Raw genomic sequence first — 16269 nt, forward strand, 5'->3', positions numbered from 1 at the left:
AGATCCATCGAAGGGGCTCGGGTCAGGCTTACCAGAAGTTAGAAACTTAGAAATGATCAGAGAACGGTTGAAAGCCGTTTAGATTTGAACATGATCGTCTACTCCGTACTTCGAAACGGAATAGGCCTGCCGCGGTAGCAATTAATGCTCTCAAGATTTCTCCATGTTATCTTAGGCATTTTTTTAAAAAAAAAAAAATAAATAAAAGGAAGAAAGAAAGGGAAAAAACAGATAAAACAGATAATTTAATCGTAAATAGGAATCCCATTTAAAAATTAAAGGGCAATCACTAACGTTCTGGTTCGGTTCCCAGTATGTAGTTCAAGCCTAAGTACAGAAAGGGCTTAGACTCGCTCCCCTTTTACTTGCCTCTGGCCCTCTAGTGCCCCTCTTATTTCCCCTCGTTTTATCTTTGTCATGAATAATCTCATCTTCAGATCTTCCATCAAGTCCTCCTATGTGCAGAATGCGTATTCCGTTGTCCTCCACTTGATGGTGGATTTATCAATAAAAGTAAAAATCAATGACGTTTTAGAGATACTCGAATCGACGGAGCACAGGGTGCCCAGGCCTCGCTGCCTTCTTCTGTAGCTGTTGAAATGCGAATGGGTTGATGCTCTCTATAGGGAAATTCCTTCAAAGTCTGCAGATAGAAGATAACTTGATCGCTTTATTTCTCAAGCTGACTATTGACTGCTGTAATCTCTTCCTGTCTTTTCGAAGATGCTTGACATTCATCAAATAATGATCAAATCCAGTCTTCCAAACCCAGAACACGGGCTCGAACGTTCTGAGAGGTTTGACCGCCAGAGAAGGCTTTGATTAAAGTATCTAGTACCCGTAGAGTGGAACCCGTTATACTACCTACTCGGAGTACCTACTGTTAGTGTTAGAGACTGGGTACCAAGTAATAAAAAAAAATATTTAGAATAATCAGAGAAAAAGCAATGAACCCCTCTACCTACCCAACCCATGATCCACGAATTGCTTAAAATGAAAGGTACTCCTGGAGGATGGGGAATAGAAAACACTCTACGGAGTACCCTACCTAGCATGAATCTGAGTGAAGTATGGTAAGGTACATAACCTAGGTACCTGAGTAAGGTAGACCTGTGTTACTCCATAATTAGGTATAAATCTTACCACTGTTGGTAAATATAGGTAATATACTCTGTAACAAGAATAATAACATTGGAACCTTACACTAAGGTAATGGTAAATAGGTAATAAAATAAAAATCATAATTAGTAGACGAACAACAACAACGGGGCCTGCTCAAACCCACCTTCACCACTGAAACCTGTTAATCGCCTCCGTCCTAGTCTCGTAATCTGACACTTGTAGTTGTAGGGTCATAGGTCTACTTACCTTGCACTCTTTTAATGGTAGTAGCAGTAGGAGCGGTAGCTACCTTAGTTAAATTACTACTACTATAGTTGCAAAAGCCTCTAATTTGCTGTCTCCCAACTGCTGGATCAGCTGTCAACGACGATGATCTCTTCCTATGCATCTCAAGCTGTTTCATCTTCTTTTTGAATCTCGCTCCTTTTCTTCTGACATTTGTCTTCTTCGTCTTCCTCTTCTTCTGCCCTTTTCCTCGTGATCACGTATTTCCCTTCTTATCTTCTCGTTGGCATTATCTCGTGCGATAACTTCGAGTCTCTTCTATTCTTCATACTATCCTACCCAGACCCTTTTCATTGTGAAGCCTCACATCTGAAACTATACTCGAATCATCACATGAAGACTATTTCTACCATTGACACAATCTACTTCCATTCTTTCATCTTTTAGGAGATCTTACTGGGTCACTACATGATATTCCACTCCTCGAAATCTTCATCTTTACACCCAGTGTCTGCCGTTGTCGTTATCTTCGTCTTGTCAACTTTGTGCTATTTGGCGGTTTACCTTGCAAACGTCACACGGCTAAACTGTGCCATCTACCAATCTTTGTTAGGACTTTGGAGCTAGCAGGGTAAGAAAGTTTGCAAGGACTGCTTGTCTGTCTCAAATCGTCTTTGTTTCGGGAGGAATTCTGCTTCGTCACTCGACTTTTATTTCATCCTTGACGATCATTCCTGTTTGCTCTTTCTGGGTGTACCAATCAACCGAACACGTCGAAGGTAACCTTATCTGGTCAGTCAGCCAGATCATCAGGGACTCTTTTCCTCGATTGCATATGCATTCTTTTGGCTCATAGCCCACAATCATTGCAGGCTGAGTCTCTCCATTGCGAGTCGCGCATATGATTGCGTTACAAAACCAGGCTTTCTACCCTCCTGCCAAAGTGGATATCTCACTGCTTCTGAAGCCCCAAGATGAGGAGGAAGCCGCCTCGGTGACCACTACGTCTACCTTCCCTTCGAGGACCCTCCCTCCAGCTTCCATGGCCCCAGCGATGTCAGTCGCAGCCTCGACGCCTTTGTCATCCGCGCCGCCTCTTACCACAAAAGTTCCAGCAGCCGTCCCAGCCAAGCGTCTGCAGCCAGCCCATACAGCAGAGTCTCCGGCCAAGAAGCAATCGAAGTGGTCCCCCGAGGAAGATGCACTCATCATAGAGCTGCGGGGTAGTGGCATGAAGTGGGAGGACATCAGTAAACGGCTCCCGGGGCGAAGCGCTATCAGCTGCCGTTTGCATTATCAAAACTACTTGGAGCGCCGAAGCGAGTGGGACGAGGACAAGAAGAACAAACTTGCAAGGCTTTACGAGAGGTGCGTTTCTGAAGAGACTGAGTCTGTCTACTCAGGCGGAGCGAATTTGACTTTGGAAATAAACGTGAAACCTGGGAAGATGATTTGCTGACTAGGATAATCTACAGATTCAAGGCAGAGATGTGGTCCAAAGTAGCAGAAGAGATGGCTATCCCATGGAGAGCCGCGGAGGCTATGCATTGGCAGCTAGGGGAGCAAGAAATGGCGCGCCGGGCCGGCGTAGTCCCATTTTCACTATCGAGTTCAGCCATAGATCCGCCAGCGACCAGGGTTCGCAGAGCCAGTACATCATTATCTCGCCCAAGAAAAGGATCTGCATCACGTACTATTCCTCCGCCACAACTTCCGTCAGTTGAAGAACTTACCGCTGGTGTTCCTGCGTATGCGCCGGCCCCGCCGTTTCCCCCACCGCGAGATGCCTATCAATTTGGTCGTCCTCTGGACTTGAGCGGCAGCCATAGTGGGCATTTAGGACCTCCCTATGGTTTTCCGCCCCGGACGCTGCCATAGCGGAATCGAAATGATCTGAAATGTTTTCCTCTTTTCTTTTCTTTTCTTTTTTTTTTTTTTTTGGTATTTCCTTCCCTTTGTTTTGTATTCCGCGTTGTTATGATATGCATAGCGCAGGTTGAAGGTGTACCTCACTATTTGTGAGGGGAGTTCTCATAGAAACGATCTCTGATCCCCTGGGCTTTCTGTTACTGAGCGTTTCCAGAAGGCTTTCACCTCGACGAATTCTCTTTTGTCATCACCCATCATATGCGGTGGACGTTATATGCAATTTACATGAACAGAAAAAGGGGAGGAATGCAAGGAAGAAGCTTCGAGCTGGTTCTCGAAGTTCCATGGTTATATCGATCAAGCACAGTGGTCTTCTACTCATGGGATCGTGTCGCAATCGCCCACCAGTTGTCTTTTTCATAGCCCGCATCTAGAACACGGCCACCTGCTCTTTCAATGTCGCGTTCCAGTTCTGTTGCCTCATAGAGGTGATAATATCGGTGGAAAGTCTTCGGCTCACCGTCAGGGCCACCTTTGGCAGGCTTGGACTTCAAGACCCAAGGAACCATGACGTCCTGTTTGTCGCCTTTGTCCCAACCCCTGCGGCTGGACTTTTGTTCCAAAGCCCAGACATACAGTAGGACTCTACCTCCGGAGGAATTATCAGAGGCAGGTTTCAATGTGCGGAAAATTTCGCGGATAGCCTGAGTTCTTCGTTCGGGTGTGGACAGATGGTGCACGACAGCAATTGAGATAGCGAAATCGAATAACGAATCTGGATGTGGCAGATTCAGGATGTCTGCCACGATAGTCGAATGCGGCTGGTGTTTCATGGCAATCCGTGCGAGATTCTCGGACCTGGCTGGCATTAGCTGTTGATCTTTGAATGCGGCAGAGGACGAGACATTGCGAAAGGAAGTGACAAATGAATGAGCAAATATATATACAAGACTCGAAATGAATATCGCCCTGAACATTCTTCAAACACATTCATGAAGTAGCAGATAGCAGAATATCTAACAAGAACCTACCGATCCGAGGCGACTATAAAAACGTCCTTATTTACAGACAAGTACTTGCCATTGCCGCACCCCACATCAAGACCAATAGACCCCGGTGCCAACCCTTTGAGGAAGCGCTCCACAATCGGCCATGGCTATTAGACAGATAGAGAGCATGTTCAGTAACAGTTTACCAATGCATGGATAGCAAGTGAGGTGTGGTACGCACCTTGTAACGGGTCGAGGAGAAGTGTTCTGCTATCTGTTGATACACTTCATGTACGTTTTTCGCTTCATATGCCTCTTCACCGGGCAGATTTCCCGTAGAATGAGGAGCAGGTGACGATGCCATTCCAGTTGGGATCTCTATTGTGGCGACAGGCTCGACTAAGAATCCCTCACATGTGAAATCGGAGGGACCAGTTTTCTTATCCTGTCTCCTTGTAGTAGGGGTACGCAGTTATAGTACGGAGTAGGAGAATATGGAATATCATTGATCGAGTTGCATCTGCAGATTGTGCCGCCAAGACGGGCAGTTCTGGTAATTTCAGATTTCAAACCAAGCGGTAATTTTCTGACAACCATCAAGGTAAGATTAAGGTTGTGCTCTGGCCTTGGTGCTGATGCGCCTTTCGGAGAATTTCTGAATCAGCAGCTGCTGTCAGGCTGATGGTAGATACGTATCTACCTCTGGGGTAGCAGACTAATAGCTGTAGTCGATAGTGTTGCGTACAAAGTCCTAAAATTGAGTCCTACCCAGTAAGGTACTTTGATCACTGTACCCGAGGCACGATCAATCCGTGCAACTGCACCCATGATATACAACTTTCCGAACAAACAGAGGCCGGAAATTCCATCTACTTATTTCGGACAAGTCAAATCGTACCCAGCACATCGTAGATCAGATAAACATGGACTTATATAAGGTAGATGTCTACAGACCTGGGTCGAAAGGGCTTGGCTGGTAAAGACATCATTGAGCGAGGGCTATGAATGTATGGCCCACACCATGAGCCCCAACCTCAAGTGGTCAATACGTATATAATTGATACTTGAATGTATCCAAGATTCTATCATTTGGATCTACGAGGGCTCGAGAATAAATTAATTTGGTTTTGCTGTTCATTTAGTCCTTCTGGGTCAATCCCGACCATCGCCATATATATTGTAGCCTGAGGCACGTACTCGTGCCTCAGGTCTCTGCAGGCTGACCAAGAAATGGAACAACAATTGACTAAGGCTCCACGTGCCTTTTGTGCACCATCTGAAGTCGAAAACCCAGACACAGCTCGATATGGTCGAAGTGCGAATTCTCTAGTACTAGTGAAATCTTTATACCGTTTGTGAGTGTCCTGAACCCAATTGTCGTTCTCTGTCCTCGCCTTGTCCCTCAGCGAAGACCTGGTGCGTCGTACCGGATCAAGCCCTTGGTCGCTTTGACAGCCCATGCTTCGAGATCGATATGGCTTGGCTATATGGATGCCTTTCGTTATCTCCACATATCTTTGGCCTTCTACGAGGATGACTCGCTCATTATCTCTTGCTCGAGCATCGGGAGGCTCCCCTAATCCAAATCTTTATAATTCTAATGGCTTTGATGTTCGCTTTGCCTGCAGTCCGCCTGCCTTCATGTGACCAATAGGCATACCACGACTTCAATTTGGATTCCTTCATTTAGAACGCAATATAGAACTCAGGCATCATCGGCTGACCTCCATTCATAGTTGATTTACCCCAAACACATTTATGATGGCATTTCAGCCCACACCGACGGATGTCTCCGTCATCATCACCACGCCCAGTACAGCAACTGGTTCCGAACCGCGCTTTCTGACGGAGCGTCGTGTCACTCCGACATGGACTGTCCTGCAGCTGAAATCTAAGCTGGAGACAATGACTGGCATCCCCCCGAGCAGTCAACGTCTACTATTGAAGGCACCCGGACGTTCTGATCAGTGGGTAGATGGAGATGACAGTATCATCGGCAACTGGGGCCTGATGAAGGGCTGTGAGATTGAGGTATGCGCCGTCATTCCATCTACCTCTTTCCTACCTCAACGATTTCGTCCCGTGTACGCTCTCGGGCTCGGACGGTGATGGTTATTCATCGTTCACCTTGAATGGCCGGTCTGTCAGGCATCTGACGACTAAAACTCAATGCTTCTTGACTTGTTTGTCTTTCCTGGAATCTCAGGCGGCTTCAGATGAATGCAACCCCATGGCATCGGTCTCAATGGCAGTGAGCCGTCTGGATGCCTGACGGCGATGACTTGCTATTTTCTCAGAGCAAGCACCCGACCAGCATAGTTTTATTGATATTCGCTGAATGATAGCGTCGTTTCATAGGTCTATGATACCCGTCCTTCAGCCGCACGGCCTAATTTCAACGATTTATCTTCTGTGGAGAAATATGTCCTGCCCTCCGCCACGTATGAATCACTTCCAAACTCGGTTTTAGCCTGGAAAAAGAACCAGAAGCTCGGTAGATTTGACCCAAATGCTCTGTCACCGGAGGAGTCGATGCAAAAGCAGGCAGAGAAAGATAGAGAGGATGTTCGCGTTCGGGGTAAGTCATAAAGACAATGGCGATACAGGGTTGAGCGACGGCTCGGTGATACCCGGTCATAAAGAAGAATTTCAGACGATTTACTGATCGAGAAATGACAGGCATCGCCGTCTCTCGACGTGCTATTATCCTTCCGTCATCGCCTCCACACGTCAGGCGAGGCACAATACACTATGTTGGGCCAGTGCCTACGATACCTTTCCCTGGAGTGGATGTCACCTGCCAAGAAACTTCCAACTCTGGTCCCCAACCTATCTGGGTAGGAATTGAACTCGACGAGCCTACCGGAAAGAATGACGGCAGCGTAGGCGGCAAACGCTATTTTACTTGTCCCAGCAATACGGGTGTCTTTGTGAAGCCCGAGAAGGTGGAAGTCGGAGACTTTCCCCCATTGGATTTGTTTGATGACCTGGACGATGAAATGGAGGAAATATGAAGATACTTCCCTTATCTGAGCTGAGCAAGTAGTCCAGCAGGAAGAGAAGCACAGGAACAAAGAGAGAAAAGGGGAATGGAAAGGCTAGTATCGGCCTAGCACAATAAGTTTCTATTCAAGACAATAAATCCAGTCATACCAAGGTCCCGCTCGCAATCGTTGTGCTCATTCGCCGGCAAATAAGAGATGGACTGAGGAGACAGAGAAGAACCGAACACCATCGTTCCAGTACCCCATGCAGTTGAATCGCTACACTTGAAGAGGGCCAAAGCCACGAAATGAATACAAATACCCAATATGGATGAAAGCTTCTACAGCATTTCAAGAGAAAGAAGGAGAAAGTAGGAAAGTGAACGGCGGACACGCTCGCAGTCGGTCCCGTCCCAGACATCAAACCAAGTTACCGAAACCGAGGATAGAAGGATCATGAAGCTTTAGATCCACTTCCTGCCTTTTGCTTGCCTTTCGGCCTGCCTTTGCCGGTGCCGCTTGGGCGGCCCCTTTGAATTGTTGACTCATCCTCAGTTGTGACAGCTGGCTTGGAAGCTGATCCAGGGCTGGACTGGTCATTCTCCACCGGAACACAGCCTTGCGTAAAGAAGAGCCGAGCGTCCTTCCCATGCGTGTTGGCGAAGCTGTAATAATTGCCTGCAGCCCAGAAACGCTAATCAGCATGCGCAATGAAAATGCAGAGGTGGACACAAAGCGAGCACATCCTGAAGAGGCTAACCTACCTCTTGGTACTTGGAATACACAGCCCTTTCCGGCGCTGAATTGCACGCCGGATATATCTACCTGGACCCGGCCGTGGCACACGTAGAAGACCATGTGCATCTTCTTCGAGTTCTTGGGTTTCTTGACACCCCCTGGGGGTAGTTCGACGATTCCAGAGCCGATGAACGGGGAGCTCAGCAGTTTAGCGAAGCGGAAGGTGGAGTCTTTGACGTCTCTTGTCTCGATGCCGGACGGAGCATAGGCGATGTCTACAATTACCCTTAGTCAGCGTACTTTGGTGATTCAATAGCCAGGCGACCAGAGAAAAGGCGAGCAGTCAAAAGTACTTACCGAGGACCTCCTCTTCGAGTGAACCGGCTTGAGCATCTGGATCCCATTTCCTAACATAACCATGCAAGACCCCGCCTTCTTTCTCCCACGGGTCGACGTAATCGTCGTCTTCATTGTCCGAATCATCGTCTTGGCTCTTCCGCGACTTGGATTTCTTGGATGATCGCCGTTTACTGACTTTCCTCTTCTCCGGTTCCAGTTCTTCTGTTCTGATGATCTCTTTGATTGTCGAAAGCGGATACCGCTGGCCTTCGGCGGCCTCGCCGTCTCCATAAACGCACCTCTCATTCTTCCAGTAGGCAAGCGGTCTAACAGAAACTCGCCCCGACCGAGTGTGGGTTGCGCTGCCATCGGTGGGTATTTCCCGCTTCAGTATGTATAGGCTCCGACCCTTTAGAGGCCCCGTACGATTGACATAATTTTCCACGACTTTGTCTAATTCCGGATTTCCGGAGCTCTTCAACTCCCGTCCAGTCTGATTGGCAGTCTTGGATTTCTTGGAAGGTCGTTGTCCCACGGCATCCTCATCGTCATTGTTCCTCCTTTGCGATTTCGGGGGTCTCCCAGGGCGCTTGCGTTTCTGTGTATTTCCTTGCTCGCTCGTCTCATTTTGCTGGGCGACTTCTTGGGCCCGAGTTTTCTCGGGTTGTGTAATTTTCTTAGGTTTGGGGACGACCCTTGATCGCTCTGTTTTACGCGAACCGGCAGCCGTGTACGACGGAACATCCATGTCGACACCATCGATGCGCTCAGACTCCTCCTGTTGATCTTCCGCGAGAGTGTCGTCGCCGGCGTTGAAACTGTCGTCGTAATTGTTTCGCATCTGCTCAAATGCATTTGCATTTTCGTCTCCGTTCATTTGACTGTTAGCGTCACTGTCAGAGAAGTCAACTGTGACCGAGGTTTCTGTCGTCTTGTTGATTCCTTTATTATTCCGCAAGCCATTGACATGGTTCAGAGACGGCGCATTGATGGAACGATTGGTAAGAGGGGATACATCGCGCCGTGTTTCCCTCTTAGCACTCCCTAAACCCTTACCATCTGAGGGACTGGAGGAGAGGATGTCACGTTGCGGGCTTGCAGAAGATCGCAAGCCGGGAGTCCGCCGCGGTGATCCAGTCAAGCCGGATTTCATGGGAGATCGCGCAACCGGGGGCGGCAGAATGGATGCGCGTCCCCCGTTCGTTCCATTCAAGAAGTCAGCGGGCCCAAGCCCATTGCCTGTGATCAGGCACAAGATCAGTATGGTCGCGAACGGATCGGAAGAAGTGAATCACACACCTTCGTCCATGGACATTCCATCCGATCCAATCGTAGTGTTGTTGCCAAAGCCATGTTCCCCCTCGGGTGATTTTTCAGGAGATGAGAAAATCCCATCAATCTCCTCCATTCCATGCTCGTCGCGCTTGCCTTCTTTTAAGGTGACTCCCGTTCGTCTACATCCCGTGCCATGGTCAGAATTCCCTTGCTGAAAAGATGCAGCGTTCCTGAGGGAACACCCCCCTGCATTACATACCTTCCAGCTTTACCGACATTAGAATAGTCATAGTCGCGGGTTTTCGCAGGCCCGCGAGGAGCCATCGTTGCGGAGCTTTAGGAGTCGTGGTGCGGGAAACAGTTTCACCGAATGATTGTAGCGATGTACGGGGCCAGCGACGTCCGATACCAGAATCTCCGAGCCGTGAAACTTTGTGAGAGGACGATGTATGTCATGTAGGGAACACCCTGTGCCTCGTGCACTAACAGGATGTTGAGAGAGAAATTCAAGCGTCGGGCAAGAGTAAAGATGGTGGATGCTTGGGAGGGGAATTGCATTGGAATTCATGATGGGCGGCGAACAACGCGCGGAAGCGCCGCTAGTCCGGAACGGTTCTCGACGCGTCCAAAACTCCAAAGTGCAGCCGCCAGGACATACAAATACAAGCATGTGAGTGTCTACCAACATCTGCTGGTCAATTAATCCAAATCTGCCTCCTCTCGAGCTTCTTTCTTCTTCTAGACTTCGGACCTGCTGCGAATATGGAAGAATCCGGCCAAAGTGTCGCCGATTCTCCAGATGCACCTTCTACCTCCGCGGGCTCTTTCATCCCTCCCAGTATAGATCGCGCTCGACTGCTGTCTGGAGAGTCCTACTCTTACTATTCTCCATTTCCTCCCGCAAGTACAGAAGGGTCTTCGCAGATCACTGTTGACATTCAAACGAACGCAGCGGATGCTTCTCCACAATCCGCATCCCGGTCACCAAGCGCCTTTGTATTGGGCGTCGACGAAGCTGGACGTGGTCCAGTTTTGGGTCCCATGGTATACAGTGCCTTCTATCTTCCGCATAATCTCCATCACTCCCTCCTGGCTCGCGATTATAGCTTCAACGATAGTAAAGTTCTCACGCCCGGTGTGCGCGCAAACTTGATGCGTCTGCTCTGCACTGCGGGAAATCCTCTCCATGCATCGTGTGGGTGGGCGACCAAAGTCTTATCTGCGCGAGATATCTCTGCGGGCATGATGCGACCTGCTTCTGGTGCCTATAATTTGAACGCGCAGGCGATGGATGCCACTGTCGAACTAATCCGCGGCATTGTGGAGGAGCGCAAAGTAGACATAAGAGAGGTCTACATTGACACAATCGGGAATCCAGCGACCTACCAACAGAAACTGGAGCGCATTTTTCCTACGTTGAAGATTACAGTCGCTAAGAAAGCCGACTCTCTATACCCTTGCGTAAGCGCTGCGAGTGTTGTCGCCAAAGTCACAAGAGACGTGGCACTGGAGTTCTGCCACGATGCCATCTACGGACTTCAACGATCTGAAGCGCCATCGCTGGGGGTAGCCACAGATAGCTGGGGAAGCGGGTATCCTTCAGATTCCAAGTGCGTCAGCTGGCTCAGAAGCCATATGGACCCCATTTTTGGATGGGGCAACGAGTGCCGATTTAGCTGGGGGACTGCAAAAGAAATGCTTGAGCTCAAGGGTGGAATTAGAGTTGATTGGCCGGATGAAGAGGAGGGCACTGCACCGATCAAAGACTTTCTGCTTACCACCGCAAGCAATGCAAAAAGAACTGAGCAGGATGAGTTGCGGGAATGGTTTGGTCATCGGACAATGGAGGTCCTTTGAAAAAAGAGATTTCAAATAGGAGACAATGGTAAATTTTATGATACCCCAATTGAATTAGATTATGAAAATGTCAAGGCAATTCACAAAGACAAAAAATCCAGTAGTGACCGCAAATGTCCCATGGGTATCTATCTCCTTTAAACTCCTTGCGAAGCACACATCACATATGAAACAAGACTTTCCAAACAGCCCACTCATCGTTGTGGTTCAGATGAACAGGACGATTACACTAACAGCCATTCATCCTGTACATCATGGACCTGCATGGCCTCTAAAGACAAAACTTGGAAGACCGAACTAAGGAAGTGCAAAAATGGGGTAAAAAGGCAGAAAAACGCAATGGAAGGGTGAGCTTTCACAGTGTTGCAGTAGGGAAATAGAAATTGTCCCATAGGTATTCATAGTCTTCGATGACGCTTCCCACCAAATCAAGCAGTGGTTTACCTTTCATCTTGCCGGTCAACCCCTTCAGCCAAGACCTAATCAGCGTCAGCTCGTTGTTCCCTTCACCTCAAGTGAAAGGCTAGGGGTTGCATACTTGGTAATATTCTCATAGAATGCACCGCGCATAAGCCACCAGCCCATGGCCCAGCCTCTCTTCCTCAGTTCCTCGCGTTCAAGCCCTGTGAGGCCCCGGAGGCCTCCTGCCACCCGCTCACGGAAATCAGATTTGGCAAGTTGACGACAGCCATACTCCATACCAAAGCCAATTAACCAGGGCCTCCAGCTTCTCTTGTCGCCTCGCCATCTTTGCAGCGCTAGTGCATAGATGACCGGCCGCAGAATGTATAGTACTTCTGCTAATTGGCCCTGACCACTAACCCGATGCAAAAGCGCCTTCGGCGGCTTGATATCGTCGGCTGTTAAGACTTTGGATATGAGGAAGGTGGAAATGTCGTTGACATCGGGTAGAGAAGGAAGCGATAATCCCGTTCGCGGCATAGTCCAGCTCAAGTCCGCGGATCGCTCACTGACGGGTGTCTGCATCCCATTCCAATCACTCTTTTCTTCCTCCGTAGACCTAGGATCTACCTCGCGCTCAGGCAACGGTGGACTGACCAGTGGCCTAGAATTTGTGAGACGGAGTAGAAGCAAGCGACATATCGCTTTGACGATTTCGATGAGAACAACAACGCGCCAGCGTACTTTTTCACCTCGACGTCGCGCAATCATCTCCCAGAGTAGTTCGGTGTATCGTACCATCTGAAGCGTAAGAGCAACCTGATGATAAAGAGCCGAATGAGATATCCAATATTTTGTATACCGAGAATGAGGCGTTGGTGCCGGCCGTGGAATTGTTGAAGGAAGTCTCGCAACGACCCGGGAAACGAGGCTGTCATGATAGAGCGAAAGGAGCTGAACACCAGAATGGACTGCAAAAAGAGGGGGTCTTGTGAGTACATGAATATCTGCTAAGGCGTTTCTATTATATACAGACCACATTCTGAGGATATCTCGGAGTCCCTATAACGCCCTAGAGCATCTGGATTAGCTTCCATCCGCACTCGAGGTGAAGGCGCTCGGTGGCGCTTTCTATCGGTCCTCACCTGGAATGATATATGTGAGAGATCTCAGTGCAGACTCAACCTGACCCACGGAGCTAGCATTCTTCGTCACAAAGTCTTCATACAGAGTAAGCCATTTGGACGGCTGCAACAATGTTGCAGATACCAGACTATGACTCTTCCAGCCTGAATCCATCTCCAATGAAAAGAGCTCTCGGAAAGTACCGAGCAAGCTATAAGAATATCACTTTCTGAGGAAACAATTGAAGGGTTCGAAGCAGCGGAGAGAGTAGAGAGTCATTAGGGTGAGATCGAGATCGCCTCGCTGGATAGATGAGATAGGCAATCGAGTCCGGGGTACGGAGTACTGCGGCACGTGTCCGGCTGTTGCCAAGGACAAGATGCCGAGGTCAATCTTCCGTGACGGGGTACTACTCCTATGTACATTTCCATTATTAGCTGCCACATACTAGGTAGTTCTTAGGTATAGGGATGTTAACAGGGTACCAGTACAGCTCATCAATTTGCCGGTCACAGCAGCAAGTGATAAGCGCTTCAGGCGCGATCACTCAGGAACACCGTAAATGAGGTTTGGTAATTATGACTTGTGCAGAGTCAATCAGCTATTGCAAGACCATGCATGACAGGGTAGGAAGAGCATCAGAGCCGAACGCGAGGCCAAACTTGTTGGGTCGCAAAAAAAGAATAATCATTGTTGAAGCTGTTCGCTTACTTGAGACATTAAATAATGGGCTATGTCGTTATATTCCACAATATTTGCTGTTATGCACATTCAAGGTTATTCATCAGCGAATTTCCACATTCCGCCACGCATTGCTTCTCTATACCGCTCCTTCACTTTTTCCCTCTCGAGATTGTTCGCTACTTCGCGATCATGTTCCAGTTCTTGTGTGTCAGGCATGTCCGTTCGCCAAAATCCAGGAGGCGTGCTTGGACGCTGATGGTCATGTCTATGTTTACTGTAGAGGTTGGCCATGCGCCTCGCTCTGGCCTCATGAAGGAGGCTCTGACGTTCTTCGGCGCTCAGCTGGTCGAGTAGATGTTTCTCTTCACCGAGGTAGTCCTCCAAGATTTCCTGCTCTTCTTCCCTGTCGTTTGAGCCCTCCGTACTGGCTGGAGGGCCAGCAAGACGCGCCATAGCATGGAATTTCTCTCGACAGCAACCCGGACGCGTGCAGCCACTGATACACTTGCGTTCGTCCTTTCTGCGGACAACTGTATCGTACGCGAAGTCCAGGCCTTGGTTGACCTTGGGGTTGATCTTGAAATGTCTAAGATCGAGTCGGTGAAGCGGTCGAGCTCGATAAGGTTCGTCTTCCGAGTGTACATCAGTCGTATTAGGAACTTCGAATGAATGCGACCGCAACCCTTCCTGCTGAGAGGCTTGTGGGTTTTCTGGGTCTGGGGCTGATATGCAAGGCCTATCAATGGCGGATTGAGCTGGCTCATTGATCTTTGAGGCTTCCTTGAGACCCCCCGAGGCTGGTGTAAATAAATCACGGGAAGTGTCCCGTTGGTCAGGCTCGACCTCAGCAATGTCTCCATTCTTCTTCCGTATGTGCAATGGATGCCGGGGGCGCAAGGGCCGTTCCAGGAGATCATCCAGTCGCTGCTGTGTCAATACGTTGTCTATGCTCGTAGTTGCCTGTGCCAACTGGACACGGGATGCCTGCTTCACTCGGCCTTTCCTTGGGACGAGCCTCAAATTTTCATCTCCATCCTCCGCTACCGAGTCTAAGGCATACTTGCTACGTCTCTCTGACTTATTCGGTAGCTTTTGCCCTGACCGTATCCTAGGGCTATTTGCGCTTGGCAAATTACTGTCCACAGGTTGAAGCACTGTGAGTCGCTTGGGAGCCAGCTGGCTCGCCTCAATTTGGTGGCGATTGAACGGTAGAGCTGTTGGATTGCAGGACAAAGGAGACTTAGCGGTGTCTGATGGAGGTTCATGGGACTGGCTGTCCAAATGATAGAACTTTCTTTTTCTCGGGGTTTCAACGGCGCTGCCAACCTCGTCCAAGTCCTGAGTTCCAGCTGGACCGTTATGTTCAAGGAGGATTCGTATGGGGCTAGAGGACATGCTCTCGCTCTTTATCAGAACGGGCTGCGCTAACCGGTCGTTCGCCAGAATCCCGCCATGGCCCGGCCTAATCAAAGAATGATCTGTAATTGTATCGTGCTTTCTTTTCAATGTTCCAGCTTTCGATCCTGTCGAATGTTCGGGGAGCCGAGGAGTTGAAGCGGTTTCGTCGCTGTCGATTGAGGTTTCGGACTGTGTTGACGCTGGCTCCATGGAAATAGAAGGAGGCAATCGTCCATTGCCTTGTGTCTGGGTGTGATCACCATTGTGCTTGGATGCAGTCGAGTCTGAGGGAGTTAAATGTACCTCTGCAGAAGCACCTCCAACCTTCACTGGCAAATCAGTGGAAGACAGTGTCGACTTTTTCGAGGGGGTGTGTGCCATATCATCTTTGGCATTTTCTGGGACCTGTCTGAATTTGACTGCACGGCCATCAAGTACAAGTGTGAATTCTTCCTTGTTAAGGTGATCACCCCAGTAGTGTAACTTTTTTTTGTGACGTTTAATCTTCGCCTTGAGATCTTTGGACGCATCAATCAGCGTCTGGAAATCCGCATAAAGCGCCACATATTGATCCCAGACGGCCTTCATTTTGTCCGCTGTGAAGGGTCCATCTTCCTGCTCGCCAGTCTCAAATACCCACTGGAGGTGTTCTGGTGAATATACGTCCTTCAATCGGACCAATTTTTCCAGTCCCTCCATGTCCTCCTGGTCCACATCGTTTCGACGAATTTCCTCTCTCAATAGGGAAATCTCGCGGTTGAGCTTCAAAACCTCCGCAGAAACATTGTTTCTCTCTCTACCTGCTGGCTTCTCGCCCATCTCCTTGGCATACTCATCGCGACGCGCGAGCTCCGTATGTAAGGATTTATAGGCTTCATCGAAAAGTGTGTCGAAATTCTGAAAGACAGAAGTATGTAGCTGTTTTAAAACCTCCATGAGGGTTGATCGCAAGTTGCAGGTAAGCTGCCCATCAAGTCCTTGAGACTATTATCTATGATTGCTTGAATCGCGAATGACGCGCTGCGATACTGTGTACTATGCCCGTAATAATATGGAATCAACCTCGGTACGGAGTGACAGGGTACCTTACCTGGGCTTACTAATGGAAGGTTAACTAGTTAGTTAAAAATCCATGTAACGTAATCCACAACCGAGCGAGACACCCAACCGAGCGAGACAGCAAAACATAATTTTGGCCGATGCTGAAATATTATGAGATATCTTACTACCACACAATCAAATTAATATAAATTTTTGAATTA

At 48.7% G+C, this 16269-nt stretch overlaps 7 protein-coding genes across 7 annotated transcripts; 3 read left to right on the top strand and 4 right to left on the bottom strand.

Annotated features, from left to right (window-relative positions):
• Window positions 1-2248: 2248 nt before the first annotated feature.
• Window positions 2249-3225, top strand: CDV56_107663 (MYB DNA-binding domain protein; the record flags this gene model as incomplete). The annotated part of the gene is made up of 2 exons (XM_026761282.1): window positions 2249-2715; window positions 2823-3225. The coding sequence occupies 2 exons, from the start codon at window positions 2249-2251 to the stop codon at window positions 3223-3225; spliced, it is 870 nt and encodes a 289-aa protein (XP_026614425.1).
• A 365-nt stretch (window positions 3226-3590) lies between these two features.
• Window positions 3591-4569, bottom strand: CDV56_107716 (tRNA (carboxymethyluridine(34)-5-O)-methyltransferase; the record flags this gene model as incomplete). The annotated part of the gene is made up of 3 exons (XM_026761335.1): window positions 3591-4074; window positions 4248-4372; window positions 4447-4569. The coding sequence occupies 3 exons, from the start codon at window positions 4567-4569 to the stop codon at window positions 3591-3593; spliced, it is 732 nt and encodes a 243-aa protein (XP_026614426.1).
• Window positions 4570-5963: 1394 nt separating this feature from the next.
• On the top strand, window positions 5964-7219 carry CDV56_107803 (tubulin-folding cofactor B; the record flags this gene model as incomplete). Its single annotated transcript, XM_026761422.1, has 3 exons — window positions 5964-6236; window positions 6564-6783; window positions 6885-7219. The coding sequence occupies 3 exons, from the start codon at window positions 5964-5966 to the stop codon at window positions 7217-7219; spliced, it is 828 nt and encodes a 275-aa protein (XP_026614427.1).
• A 424-nt stretch (window positions 7220-7643) lies between these two features.
• Window positions 7644-9865, bottom strand: CDV56_107861 (Cupin domain protein; the record flags this gene model as incomplete). Its single annotated transcript, XM_026761480.1, has 5 exons — window positions 7644-7867; window positions 7954-8202; window positions 8285-9505; window positions 9566-9720; window positions 9801-9865. 5 exons carry the CDS (start codon window positions 9863-9865, stop codon window positions 7644-7646), a joined length of 1914 nt encoding a protein of 637 aa, XP_026614428.1.
• Window positions 9866-10303: 438 nt separating this feature from the next.
• Window positions 10304-11398, top strand: CDV56_107945 (ribonuclease H2 catalytic subunit RNH201; the record flags this gene model as incomplete). The annotated part of the gene is made up of 1 exon (XM_026761564.1): window positions 10304-11398. The coding sequence occupies one exon, from the start codon at window positions 10304-10306 to the stop codon at window positions 11396-11398; it is 1095 nt and encodes a 364-aa protein (XP_026614429.1).
• A 355-nt stretch (window positions 11399-11753) lies between these two features.
• On the bottom strand, window positions 11754-12601 carry CDV56_108000 (peroxisomal membrane protein PEX16; the record flags this gene model as incomplete). The annotated part of the gene is made up of 2 exons (XM_026761619.1): window positions 11754-11877; window positions 11937-12601. The coding sequence occupies 2 exons, from the start codon at window positions 12599-12601 to the stop codon at window positions 11754-11756; spliced, it is 789 nt and encodes a 262-aa protein (XP_026614430.1).
• Window positions 12602-13702: 1101 nt separating this feature from the next.
• Window positions 13703-15943, bottom strand: CDV56_108064 (SAE2 C-terminal domain-containing protein; the record flags this gene model as incomplete). The annotated part of the gene is made up of 1 exon (XM_026761683.1): window positions 13703-15943. The coding sequence occupies one exon, from the start codon at window positions 15941-15943 to the stop codon at window positions 13703-13705; it is 2241 nt and encodes a 746-aa protein (XP_026614431.1).
• Between the last annotated feature and the right edge of the window lie 326 nt (window positions 15944-16269).

Source organism: Aspergillus thermomutatus, assembly GCF_002237265.1.
Source record: "Aspergillus thermomutatus strain HMR AF 39 chromosome Unknown NODE_95, whole genome shotgun sequence".
Lineage (NCBI taxonomy): Eukaryota > Fungi > Ascomycota > Eurotiomycetes > Eurotiales > Aspergillaceae > Aspergillus > Aspergillus thermomutatus.